This window comes from Microcaecilia unicolor, chromosome 1, assembly GCF_901765095.1.
Source record: "Microcaecilia unicolor chromosome 1, aMicUni1.1, whole genome shotgun sequence".
Lineage (NCBI taxonomy): Eukaryota > Metazoa > Chordata > Amphibia > Gymnophiona > Siphonopidae > Microcaecilia > Microcaecilia unicolor.
Genome location: NC_044031.1, coordinates 212,072,051 through 212,086,280, shown reverse-complemented (window position 1 = coordinate 212,086,280; position 14,230 = coordinate 212,072,051). Strand labels below are relative to the sequence as shown.

Below are 14,230 nucleotides of genomic sequence, written 5' to 3'. Positions count from 1 at the left end.
ACTCGCCGTGTTTGGAGGAAGAGAAATGCTGCCTATGACCCAAAGAACACCGTCCCCACTGTCAAGCATGGAGGTGGAAATGTTATGTTTTGGGGGTGTTTCTCTGCTAAGGGCACAGGACTACTTCACCGCATCAATGGGAGAATGGATGGGGCCATGTACCGTACAATTCTGAGTGACAACCTCCTTCCCTCCGCCAGGGCCTTAAAAATGGGTCGTGGCTGGGTCTTCCAGCACGACAATGACCCAAAACATACAGCCAAGGCAACAAAGGAGTGGCTCAGGAAGAAGCACATTAGGGTCATGGAGTGGCCTAGCCAGTCACCAGACCTTAATCCCATTGAAAACTTATGGAGGGAGCTGAAGCTGCGAGTTGCCAAGCGACAGCCCAGAACTCTTAATGATTTAGAGATGATCTGCAAAGAGGAGTGGACCAAAATTCCTCCTGACATGTGTGCAAACCTCATCATCAACTACAGAAGACGTCTGACCGCTGTGCTTGCCAACAAGGGTTTTGCCACCAAGTATTAGGTCTTGTTTGCCAGAGGGATCAAATACTTATTTCCCTCTGCAGAATGCAAATAAATTCATATACTTTCCACAATGTGATTTTCCGGATTTAATTTGTGATGTGCTATCTCTCACTGTTACCAATAACCTACCCTTCAATTATGGGCTGCTCATGTCTTTGTCAGTGGGCAAACTTACAAAATCAGCAAGGGATCAAATACTTATTTCCCCCACTGTACGTCCAGAACAGGTTACATGGTATACAGCCACAATAAAAATACAGTACATACACACATAAACATGAAAGCAATTAAACCAATTTGCCAGTTTAACAATTGAACAGTCAAACAAAACTCATTAAAACAAGTGAATTTTTACAGTCTTACAAAACTTAAAGGTCATTAATGGATCTTACCATAGGAGGCAGCTTATTCCATAACCAAACCAATGAATAGGAAAAAGCACATGAAAGAACACATGCCAGCTGAAAAAATCTTGCACTAACACTATCCTCTCCCCCTTTTCATCTAGTATCCCCTCTGTCTCCCTACCCATCCATCCAGCATCTTACCTCTTTCATCCCCATCTTTCCATCCACTGTCTACCCTCTTTCTCCCCATTCTTCTACCCAGCATCTTCTCTCTCCCCATCCTTTCATCTAGCTTCTCCCCTTTCCCTATTATTCTGTCCAGCGTCTCCTCTCTTTCTCTCCCTACCCTTCCATCCAGCATCTCCCTTTCTCTCTCCAATAGCATCTTCTCTCCAGCTCTTTTCTATCCAGCATGTCTTCTTCCTCTCCTCATCTTTGCACTCATCTTCTGTCTCTATCCCTTTTCCATCCATCATCTCTTTTCTTCCATTCATCATCTACCACCTCTCCCTCCCTCCTTCCATGTGGTGTCTTGCTTCCTGCAGGCCCCTGTTGCTTCTCCCAACCAGCAGTGACCGTGGCAAAGCAATAAAAAGCAGGCACAGGTCTGCAGCCTTCAGGCTTTCACTGTTGGCTCTGCTAGTCTCCTACCCCGGAACATCTCATCCTTTCTCGCCTCTCCACCTTCTGTGTATCTGTTTCTCCCTCTCATCCACCCCCAGGTCCAACATATCTCCCTCTCTTGTGCTATGGGTCCAATACTTCTCTTCGCCCTCCCCCCATGCAACATTCTCTCCCTTCCACTGCCATGTCCTTCCTCAGCGGCAGCAGTAGAAATTGACATACACACTGCCTACAGTCGCTAACCTGGAAGCAACTCTTTTGCGTGTCCTGCCCCAGCAGAAACAAGAAGTTGAGACAAAGGGGGCGGGACGCAGCAGAGGAGACACTTCTGGATTAGCGGTGGTAGGCAGCATGTGAGAATCGCTACCACTGCCACTGAGAGAGGGAGGGAGGCAGACACAGGATCGTAGAAGCTCAGCCTGCTCCCTCCGCTGCCGGCGCTGTTAAGGGTGCTCCACTGCTGGGTGGGTCTGAGCTATGCCTCTGATGTAGCCAGAACTTGGAAGTCCATTTCTCATGTATTTTAGAACAGGCTGTATGTCAGCAGATCTGTTTTAAAATACATGAGAAACGGATGTCCGTATGTGATGTTCAGACCTGAGTGTCTATATTCTCAGCTGAATGTCCTTTCTAAAATTTCACTCTAGGTTTCATTAAATAAGTCAGTAGTAAACTACTTGTCTTAATGGTAGCTGACATTGACAACTCTGCCCCTTAATCTTTTAAATTAGAAAGAAACAAACTGGCCTTTTTTTTTTTTTTTACGGTACCTGGTGCGCCACTCATAACACATGATGAGAACATCCTGGTTGAGTTTCAGCTGTGGGCACTGGCATGATGAATTAGTGATCAGTGGGACTTGAGAGCGAGGGATTTGTGTTGACGATTTCAGGATCTCTTTTACTTCTACGACTGTGGTGATTTCATTACAGCTGCTTTTGTTTATTCCCTTAACTCTAGCATGGATAACTGTAATAAAGAAAATGCACAAAGACAGCACATCCAGAAACAGTTATATATCATACATGAATGGCATAATTATGTGAAATACTATCCTGATGTCAACACTTAGATGAACATTTCTTTCTAGGGATTGTTTATTGACAACCATTGAAAATTAGTGTACATGTGTCAGAATTAATAAAAAAAAAGCCGCCAGTGGCTGCTTCCCGGGAACATTCTTTGCGCCCAGACCATGAATGATACAACTATCCATTGGCCCCACTACAGGATCACCCAGGACTGACCCCATTACCAGCTTTCATTGGTCATAAAAAAAACTCCCAGAGCCATTTTTGTGTTGTTTTTCATGTGCTGTAATACCTGAACACACTTTATGTTGCTAATACATTTCGACATGTCCAGCACCTTCGACATGGTCAACCATGAAATACTATTACAGATACTAGAATACTTCGGAGTAGGAGACAGTTCTCAAATGGTTCAAAGGATTCCTGACCACAAGATCATACCAAGTCACAATCAACGCGGACACATCATCCCCATGGACACCTGAATGCGGAGTTCCCCAAGGATCCCCCCTATCACCAACTCTCTTCAACCTAATGATGATACCACTAGCCAAACTTCTAGCCAATCAAAACCTCAATCTCTCTCTATATATATGCAGATGATGTCACGATCTACATCCCATTCAAGCAGGAACTAAACGAAATCACCAACGAACTCAATCAAAGCCTCCAAACCATGCACTCCTGGGCCAATGCGTTGAAACTGAAAACGCAGAGAAAACACAATGTCTTATACTAACCTCACAACACAACAAAAACACCTACTCCAAAATTACCACACCATACTGTTCTCTTCCCGTCGCGTAAAACCTAAAAATTCTTGGAGTGACTATCGACCGAAACCTCACACTTGATACTCATGTGAAGAATACAACGAAGAGAATGTTCCACTCAATGTGGAAACTCAAAAGAGTAAAACCTTTCTTCCCGAGACATATCTTCCGCACCCTGGTACAGTCAATGGTAATAAGTCACTTGGACTGCTGTAATGCACTATACGCCGGCTGCAAAGAACAAACTATCAAAAAACTCCAAACAGCCCATAATACAGCCGCCAGACTCATATTTGGAAAAAATAAATATGAAAGTGCTAAACCCTTAAGAGAGAAACTCCATTGGCTCCCACTCAAAGAATGTGTTGAGTTCAAGATCTGCACGATAGTACACAAAATTATACACGTAGACGCCCCAATCTACATGCTAAACCTTGTGGACTTGCCTCCCAGAAATGCTGTAAGATCATCCCGCAAACATCTCAATCTGCACTTCCCCAGCTGACACACGCCACCACCTTCTCCTACTTGAGCACGCAGCTGTGGAATGATCTACCTACAGACCTGAAAGCTATTGACGAATTAACTAACTTCCGCAAATCTCTGAAAACTCATCTCTTCCAAAAGGCCTACAAGGAAAATACATAGCCTACAAACTACTTCAACAAATCACACAATTACCACAGCTCACCTCTAACTTACCTAACACTTCCCGTCTATCCTCCCCTACCCAATCTTTAAACAGCAAGAATGGTACTTGTCCTCATGAAACAACTATGCTTATCTTCTCTTACCAACATTCTAACTATAAGAAATGTACCTGTTAACATGAAATGATTATGTCATAACCACACTCTGTAAGCCACTTTGAGCCTACAAATAGGTGGGAAAAGGTGGGATACAAATGCAATAAATAATAAATGTGCTTTTAAACCTTCATTCCAATTCCAAACTTTTCTGAACATATAAATATGTGAACAGTGCTGGCTATAAAAACTGTTTCCAGTTCAAAACATTTCTAATTATATAATCAATACTGGGTGCAAAAACAGTTGACATGGAGCTAGAAAAATTTAACTTTAGACCCAACCATCCAGCTATATGTTGACTATAATGCATCTGAAATTTCAGATTTTTTTTTTGAGGTTTGACTATTGTTCTGAACTCTACATGATGTTATTTTGGCCCTGTATATTCAGAGAGATAAACCTGGGACTGCTTATCACCAAAGAAGAGATTCTGTTCCTTAATCCAATTATTTATTTAATACAGTTGATGACACGATAAAACAAATCAATCTCTTACAGTTGCAATGAGCCAGAATAAGGATTCTGTATATACAAAGTGAGTCTGTGTCTGTGATTATCCCCTCTCTAAGAAAGGAGGAACTGTCAGTGGCTGGTAATATGAAATACTCAAACAAACAAAACAACCCACCAATATTTGCAACAGCAGTCACAGCAGCAGTCACAGGTGGAGGAGTGCCCTAGTGGTTAGGGTGGTGGACTTTGGTCCTGGGGAACTGAGAAACTGAGTTTGATTCCCACTTCAGGCACAGGCAGCTCCTTGTGACTCTGGGCAAGTCACTTAACCCTCCATTGCCCCATTTAAGCCGCATTGAGCCTGCCATGAGTGGGAAAGCGTGGGGTACAAATGTAACAAAAAAAAATTGCTATGGATTACTAACTCTGAGAGGAAAAAACAAGCAGCAGTTTACTGCCTCAGCATGGAGAGTTGCAAGCTCTCTACACACTGAATCTCTGACCTAGGCACAGTTCTCTAACAGGTTGCCATATCTTTTTTTTTTTACTTCAGGAGGGCAATCAGAGTGTGGTGGAAATCTTCTCCTCCCAGCATGCCCAGAGGCAGGCAATAATAACAAAGCTCCAAAAGGCTTTAGAACACAGGTTCTCATAAAGGCTAAACACAGAGGACAACAGAAATGCAGGGACCTGATCCAATATACACAGCTTTATACAGACACATAATCTCTTACATACAGACAGAACAAACTGCCCCATTAATGGGGGCAAAACAACTATTGTTCAGTCTGACTGTTGATTATATTTCCCATATAATTTCATCTCATTTTAAAGCCAAAATGACAGAAAAAGAATCTGAGTTTGTTTGTTTTTTCTGTGTTGTCAGTAGTGCACATTATTACTCATTAGTGTCTACGATTGCACTAGAATGCCCATTATTGCTCAACAGGTGTCCTATTGTGCAACAGTGTGCATTATTGATCAATGTGGCACCCAGAGAGCAACAGTGTGCACTGTTTGAAAATAGGGTGCACTATTGAGCAATAGGGCAAACTATTTGGGCAATAGAGCACATTATTGTGCCATAGTGCACACTACTGATGACACTGCCCTCCAAACATTTTAAACCCCAAATGAAACAAAAACCCTGTAAATGACATGGGAAGCTAAACAAAATGAGAATATTCGGCTTGCACATCCCTAGAAACTACAAATTAGAAACAAGTAGGCAGAGAAAACCTAAGAACCCGAACTCAATGAGCACAGGAGCACTGAAGAAAGAAAAAGAAATGATGTTCCTCCTGTACAAAGTAGAGCCGACATATTTCATTCTCTAAAGCTAGTAAGGCCAAATTCATTTCTTGCTCTAAACCAGCAAAGATAATGCCATGCTATTGCTGCATCAATTTATAATTTAATTAAAAAGTAAAGCCCAAGGGAAAGTTGTAGACCTTTAAACAAACCCCATAATAGGTTCGCTATGATCAGCTTCTTTTACTAACTGGAAAAAACAGCAATGGAAAACAACTCCCTGAGGGAGAAAAAAACCACTACCCCAAAAAACTGTCTATGCAAATAGCAAATAGCATACAATGGGCTGTTGTTGCAGGGGTGCCACCTAGGGGATTGTTGTAAGGGGCCACCCATGGGGGGCTGCAGATTGGGAGGGTGTTGTAAGGGGGGTGGGCTGCACATTGGGGAAGGGGAGGGGAGAAATACATTTTTTTATTCGGGTCCCAGCCCAATATTCAGCTGGGGCTGCATAACTTTCTTATGTGGGTCCCTATAAATATCAGCCAGGCCCACATAAGCTCTGACAGCCTGTCTGCCCACACTTAACCCCCAATATTCAGTGCTGGTGCCCGGACATGGCCCAGCACTGAATACTGGGGGCTAATTCATCCGGCGACAGTAAGCATTTAAAAAAAGCTTACCACCACCGACTGAATATTGGGGGAGAGTTAGGTTACTCTGCTTATTTTGCAAAGGCAGGTTAAGGAATAGTTTTAGCATTTAAAGTCTCTGCTACAGTTTCTTAGACTAGCATTTAAAGGTACTGCTTTAAGAGTTTACCATAGCATCAATAAAGAGCGCTGTTAAAGGTCAAATAAACCTCTGTTTAGAATTTAATTCCCTCCTACCCACCCTAGCTACCAGCCACCCCTGGCCTGATCTCTGATTTATAGGCCTTTGAACTGTGGCGTAGCTAGGATTGAATGGGTCCTGAGCAGAAAAATTGAGATGGCCCACCTATAACACCATTACTTCCAAGGTAGTGGGACCATGGAGGAGGGAGGGAGGATGCACATTTCCCAAAGTTGACATATTACAATTAATAAATTCAGAAAAAAATACTTTTTGTTTTCTACCTTTGTTTTCTGTTACTTTGGTCCTAATGTCTCTCTTCTGCTTTTCTGCTTCTTTTTCTTAACTCTGTCCAGGGTTTCCTGTCCTTCTGACATTTCTTCTCTATGTCCACCATCCATATTTCTTATGTGTCTCTATCCATCCTGTCCAATGTTTCCCCTCTATGTCCCTGTCTCTGTGCTCCCTCCAAAGCAGGGGCGTAGCCAGATGTGACATGTAAGGACTGGATAAACGAATTAAAACAAAGTTTGAAGCAAATGCCCTTAATATGTAATACTTGGTAGCAATAATGAAACAGTGATGGAATATTCACATAGAAAGCAGCCTGAGCCAACAGATTTATTTTCCACTGAACATGATTAACTTTGTATTAACTTGGTGGCTAACCGTGTACTGAATTGGACACTGTTGACACATTTAGACTACCTCTGATCAGAACTTCTGCATGGAGGAAGCCCCTACCTCATTATTCAATACCTCTCTGTGAAATAGTAGTAATAAAAAAGGCAAATGCATTTTTATAATAACCACTGCATTCCACAAAACAAAAGGCGCAAGTTCCCACATGCCATCTTTTTCTTTAGGTGTAGGCACAGGAAAAAAAGATGTTAAATGCTCCAGGTCTCAACCTAATTAATGTTTTGTTTTTTTTAAATTGTAGTTATAAATAGTAAGTCTGATTGTTAAGCACCTGATTGTCATAACATGATATATGTTTTGGTTGCCCTTTACTAGGTGAAAACATCTCTGCATTAATACAGAGAGTCCCTATAACCAGCCCCTCCAAATGACACAATGATTTACAATTTAGAACTAATTACTCAATATTTCCTGTGTGTACATCCACATGCTGCAAATCCAGCATGTTTGAAAATATAAGCAAGATCAAATAAAAATGTTACCAACCATAAAGAATGACAACATGGATAGAGTGGCTCATAGGTTACTTTGCTTGCTCTGTTTTGCATGAATGGGGATGATCAACAGCTGCGCGAAGGAGAGGGAAAAGGTGACTTACCTAATTGGCTTCAGCTTTTTAACGTTGCCTGTTCTGGCTCCCTACACCGCTACCCTTCTTCAATTTTCTGGGCCGCTGGCAGTGTCAATGAGGTAAACACACTGCCTTCGGAGGCCCTGGAAGCTCTCCTTCTGTTGCAGCGTCCTACCTATGCGGGACAGGAAATTGTAGCAGAAGGACAGCCTCCAGGCTGCCAAAGACAGTGTGTTTACCTCACTGACGCTGCTGGCGGAGTGTAAAATTGAAGGACAGTGGTGCAGGGAGCGGTGAAGGACAACAGTGCAGACAGTGGGACAGTGGTGCAAGGAGCGGTGAAGAACAACAGTGCAGGAAGCGAGAGCGCAGCCAGTAGTGCCTAAAACACAGGCACTTGACTGGTCACCGGTGTTGGGGAGGCCTGAGGCTGGAATGGGGGGGCCTTGGTCCCCAAGGCCCCCTGTAGCTACACCACTGCTCCAAAGCCAGCATCGTTTTTGCTTAGAATACGAATATTATTTCTGGCACCGGTATCCCACCCAAATCTTCCTCAGTGAAGACTGAAGCAAAGAATTCATTTAATCTCTCCGCTACGGCTTTGTCTTCTCTGATTGCCCCTTTTACTCCTCGGTCATCTAGCGGTCCAACCGATTCTTTTGCCAGCTTCCTGCTTTTAATATACCTAAAAAAAAAGTTTACTATGTGTTTTTGCCTCCAACGCAATCTTTTTTTTCGAAGTCCCTCTTAGACTTCCTTATCAGCGCTTTGCATTTGACTTGACATTCCTTATGCTGTTTCTTATTATTTTCAGTCAGTTCCTTCTTCCATTTTCTGAAGGAATTTCTTTTAGCTCTAATAGCTTCCTTCACCTCACTTTTTAACCATGCCGGCTGTCATTTGGTCTTCCGTCCTCCTTTTTTAATATGCGGAATATATTTGGGCTTACAGGATGGTGTTTTTGAACAGCATCCACGCCTGATGTAAATTTTTGACCCTCGCAGTTGCTCCTCTAAGTTTTTTTTCACCGTTCTTCTCATTTTATCATAGTCTCCTTTTTTAAAGTTAAACGCTAACGTATTTGATTTCCTATGTATACTTACTTCAAAGTATAGTCTCATTACATCATTAAGATCTTGTTCAAATACAAATGAGACAATTAATTTCCCTCAATTAGAAACATCAGACAAAGAGTCCTCCAGTAATGCGGAAAGATCTTGAATTCAAGGTTCAGTTTCATGTGGGAACCCAGCACGGAGTGCTCTACACAGGGAACACCATGAAGCATCTACTGAGAACACACCACAAGGTGCTGACAAGGTGAGTGCACCGCAACACATGCCTCACTGAGCGCCTCCCAATGTGCTCTGCCACCGGGACACCTCAGCAAGGAGCACTGCCCATCCAAAAACATTTATAACCAACACAAACTCAGACTACAGTGCAACCACTGACTACCCCGGTGTACCGCTCAACAGGAGAATGACACAGATTGTACCTACAATATCCACAGCATGGGCCTGTGCTCCACTCAACGAGATGAAAGATGCTTGATTCCATGACCAGTATTGACAGTGCCTCAATAAGAGCTGCACATCTCCCTGTAAAAAAGGGCAGCCCCTCCACACACTTCTCCACACGTGTCACTACCTAGGCTCTGGCTGATTGCCAGTGAGAAACCGTCCACACAACTTAAAAGTCACTTAACTCCACGAACCATCTCCATATCTGCCACAGCTGTCAATAACACAGAACTTTGCTACAGCAATAAATCCCCCACATGACCTACTATAATCATGGTATAAAGTCTTTGGCTCAATTCTAATCCTTACTAGTTGTGGTCAATGGCACCTCACCCATTCCCTCAACTTAGCGTACAACTACAACCCCCTTCCAGCCCATCCTTACTCTCCTAATCGGAGTCTGTCTACCACTAACTTGATTGACTGTATGCAAACTCTACCTCATCCTATTGAAGTCCTACAATGTCCTCCCAAATACAAACACTTCAAAAGACACAAAAACAAACCCTGTCTAAGATCAAAGAATCAGGGCTGTTCCCTCAGTCAGATACAATGCCAAAAAACTTACAACTCCTTCTCTATCCCCATTTCTTGTTACTACCTTAATATTAGATCAGAGGACAACAAAATACCTCTCCTTAGACTGGCTAAATGAACATCAGCCGGGATATGTCTTTCTGATGGAGACCTGGTTACTGTCTAAAGAAGACCCCCAAATCAAAGAACTAACCCCTGTGGGATACAAAACTATTACACTGACCCAGAACGGAAAAAAGGGAGGGGGCATTGACCTCATATACAAGGAAATATTTGACGTTTCTCTCACTGACTCATTTCTAAGCCCAAACTTAGAGATCCTCACTTGCCACCTCAAGGACTCTTCATCACAAGACTATTTATTTAACATGCATTCTATGCTACAGCCCGCCCCCCCCCCCCCCCCAAACAAGTGGTCTAAAGCGAATCCTCAATTCAGCGAATTCATTTCAAAAAACCTCAACAGATAGATCTTACAATTTATTATTAGAAGACATTAACGTCCACTTAGAAAATTTGTCAGACACTAGCAGGACCAGTCTCTGCCCTTTTCTGTCTTCTCTGAACTACATGATACCCTCCCCCTCGGCAACCCACACTAAGGGCCACCAATTAGATCTAGAGGGGCATTTTCGAAAGAAATGTAAGTTGGAATTTGGACATCTTTGTAAAACGTCCAAATTTGGAGGTGGGGAAAATGTCATTTTCGAAAAAAGATGGATGTCCACTTTTGGTTTTGAAAATACCAAGGACGTCCTTGGATTTGGACATCTTCGATTTTCGTCGATTTTCGAACACAAAGACGCCCAAGTCTAAAATGTCCAAATTCAAGCCATTTGGACGTGGTAGGAGCCAGCATTTGTAGTACACTGGTCCCCCTGACATGCCAGGACAAGAATCAGGCACCCTAGGGGGCACTGCAGTGGACTTCATAAAATGCTCCTGGGAACACAGCTCCCTTACCTTGTGTGCTGAGCCCCCCCAACCCCCCCCCCCAAAACCCACTACCCCCAACTGTACACCACTACCATAGCCATTAAGGGTGAAGGGGGGCACCTAGATGTGGGTACAGTGGGTTTCTGGTGGGTTTTGGAGGGCTTGCTGTTTCCTCCACAAATGGGGGTGGGGGGTATGGGCCTGGGTCCACCTGTCTGATGTGCACTGCACCCACTAAAACTGCTCCAGGGACCTGCATGCGCTGTCATGGACATGAGTATGACCTCTGAGGCTGGCAAGTAATATTTTTAATTGTGTTTTTTGAGGGTGGGAGGGGGTTAGTGACCACTGGGGAGTAAGGGGAGGTCATCCCTGAATCCCTCCAGTGGTCATCTGGTCATTTCAGGCACCTTTTTATGCCTTATTCATAATAAAAACAGGTCCGGGTGAAAACGTCCAAATTTTAGTGCTGGGCGCATTTGCTTTTTTCCATTATGGCTCAAAGACTTCCAAGTCTTAGGAGCGCCCAAGTCCCGCTTTGACCACGCCTCCGGTACACCCCCTTGAGATTTGGACATCCTTGCGACGGACTTCTGATAAAGACGTCCAAAATCGGGTTTCAATTATACTGATTTGGATGTCTCTGGGAGATGGACGTCCAAGTGACTATTTATGTCACTTTTTGGACATCCATCTCTTTCAAAAATGAGCCTGCTAGTCACCTTCAGCAAAAATGGACACACAAACCCTAATATCAGATTGTTAGATATATGCCGGGAAGAATCGTTATGGTGTGATCACTATAATTGGAACCGCTTTAAGAAAATTCCCAAACTACAACAACAACAACACATTACACCTTGATGGTTGTCTTTGCAAATGATGATAAATTAATAATAATTATTTATTCATTATCATTTGGGAAGATGACCATCAAGATGATACACAATCACATAAAACAAAAAAATCAATAAACACCACTAACAATAGACAAAATGAAAACAGAAATAATCACAAACTAAAAAATCATGTCTTAACTCCACTTCTTAAAGCAGACAACTTCCTCTCTCTCTCCATAGCTCTCTAGGGAACTGGTTCCACAGGTGCTACTATCAAGGAGCCTCCGGCTCTTACTGTGACATTAGTTACCATGATGGGATGTCCAACAATGAATTCTGCACCAAAAGCAACATCCCAGTGGGCACATATAGTTTCACAAATAAACAGACCCCAAACCATGTAAAACCTTAAATAAATATGATTATTAGCAGCATCAGCCTGCTAGCATCATCCCAGATGGTTTCTAGGGGGTTGGGGCCTGCTAATCTGAACCCAGCTAGCCCACAGCCTGAATTTTCACTAGGAGGTCCTTTTACAAAGGCGCGCTGAAAAATGGTTTGCTTTAGTGTAGGTGCGGGTTTGGGCATGTGTCGATCCATTTTTTAGCGCGCCTGTAAAAAAGGCCTTTTTTTCCAAAAATGGACGTGCAGCAAAATCAAAATTGCTGCAAGTCCATTTTGGGTCTGAGACCTTACCACCAGCCATTGAGCTAGTGGTAAAGAATCCGGGTGGTAATGACCTACATGCGTCAAATGCCACTTGGCGCATGTCCATTACACACGCCCGAAAATAGAAAAAAGTATTTTTCAGACGCGCGTATTGGACGTGCGCCAAAAATGAAATTACCACAAGAGTCACACGGTAGTCAGGCGGCAACTCCATTTTGGAGCGCGTTGGGTGCGCATAGACAATTATGCGGCTTAGTGAAAGGGCCCCCAGGTTATGCTTCCTGATCAAAGAAATAGGTTTGAAGAGCTCCATAAAGCAAACAAAAGAAGTGTTAATATGTAGGTGAATAACTTTATTGATTAGTTTATAAATAGAGTGGAGGGCACTTTCAGAGTAGATTTAGCAGCACTGCCTCTTATGTATCTTATGATTTTTTTGTTTTTTCTACTGTGCTCAATACCTTTCTGGCCACCTCAACTATTTTCTGAACTGCACATTTTACAAGCACTGATATTTGCAAAAACCAATCCAGCCCTTTATTACTATGCCATTATTCCGGGAATTCTTTAAGTTGACTTCCTGAAAATCACCTGAACCCCTGGAATCAAATGCTTTCAGAATACAGCCATCTCAAAGAACTTAATTCATGACTTGCCATTGCCGATTACTCTCTGACGGTAAGAGGAAATTGTCCTTGATAAATCTGGTGCAATTTTTTGGCCATGATCAAAAAAAGTGGTGGGACTGGGAACATGACACCTGGAAAAACATTTAACATATTGCAAATGCAGGAGGTCATAATGCATTAGGGGGGTTAGCCTGGCTTATTTCTTGTGGTTGTATAGGGTTATTTTTAAACTTTTCTAATTGTGATATGCAGTTGGCAGGGCAGTGGTGTAGCCACAGGTGGGCTTGGGTGGGCCAGGGCCCACCCATTTATGGCTCAGGCCCACCCAACAGTAGAACATGTTTAGTGGTAACTGGTGGGAATCCCAAGCTCTGCCAGCTGAAAATTTCCCCCTGATGGTAACGGAAATGCTACTGTCCACAACACCGGCACCTGCGCATGCTCAGTTTTCAGTGCATGCCTGCTGCCAAGGTGGAAGAAGCGTTTTCCCACCAGCTGAGATAATTTTTTTTTGGGGGGGGGAGGTAGGGGGAGAACACTTGGTGCCCACCCAATTCTTGCCTAGGCCCACCCAAAATCTGTTGTCTGGCTACGCCCCTGTTAGGCAGGGTAAATAAGTGCTTTATAAAAACGAATTTAGATTACCATCAAGGGGTTGGAAAGGTTAATATACAGGACGTGCTTGTCACATCAACACTAAAAGTCCGATGGGGATCTCCCTAGTTCAAGGCACAGCAGAGAAACATGAAGGCAGAGTTAATCGTTTGCCAAGAACTGAATAAAGGAGTTGCTCGACTTACTGTAGCTGTAGTTCTTGTTCAGGTACATCGGTAGAGTGGGCTTCACCTTTCTGCACTTGCAGCTCTCTTAAAGAGAAAGCGAGAAAAGATGGAAAGTCAGAAATCAGCGGATGGTTAATTGGAAAGCAAATGCAGGACAAGTACATTGGGCTGGGTCTAGTCTCACCAGATTTCGCGCTCTTGCAACGGTTTTCGTAAGGTTTTTCTTGGACCATCACATCTTGAGTGAAATCTATCCAGGGCACGTCTGAAACATAAAAGAGCATTCTCCGGAATGGATTTGTACAGATAACCGTTTGCCTCCGGCTGCAAAGGGGAAAACGCTTTAAGCAACCATTCGCAAGCGCATATTTCGCTTCAGAGTGGAAT

At 43.2% G+C, this 14,230-nt stretch overlaps 1 protein-coding gene across 1 annotated transcript in view; it reads right to left on the bottom strand.

Annotated features, from left to right (window-relative positions):
- The window catches only part of SFRP4 (secreted frizzled related protein 4), a 39,955-nt gene that overhangs the window by 24,546 nt on the left and 1,179 nt on the right, over positions 1–14,230 (bottom strand). Inside the window, exons 2-4 of the mRNA XM_030190009.1 lie at positions 14,028–14,108; positions 13,862–13,927; positions 2,275–2,473 (exon numbers count right to left, since the gene is read on the bottom strand). Of these exons, the coding sequence (XP_030045869.1) occupies positions 2,275–2,473; positions 13,862–13,927; positions 14,028–14,108 (346 nt within the window). The remainder of the gene's footprint in view (positions 1–2,274; positions 2,474–13,861; positions 13,928–14,027; positions 14,109–14,230) is intronic.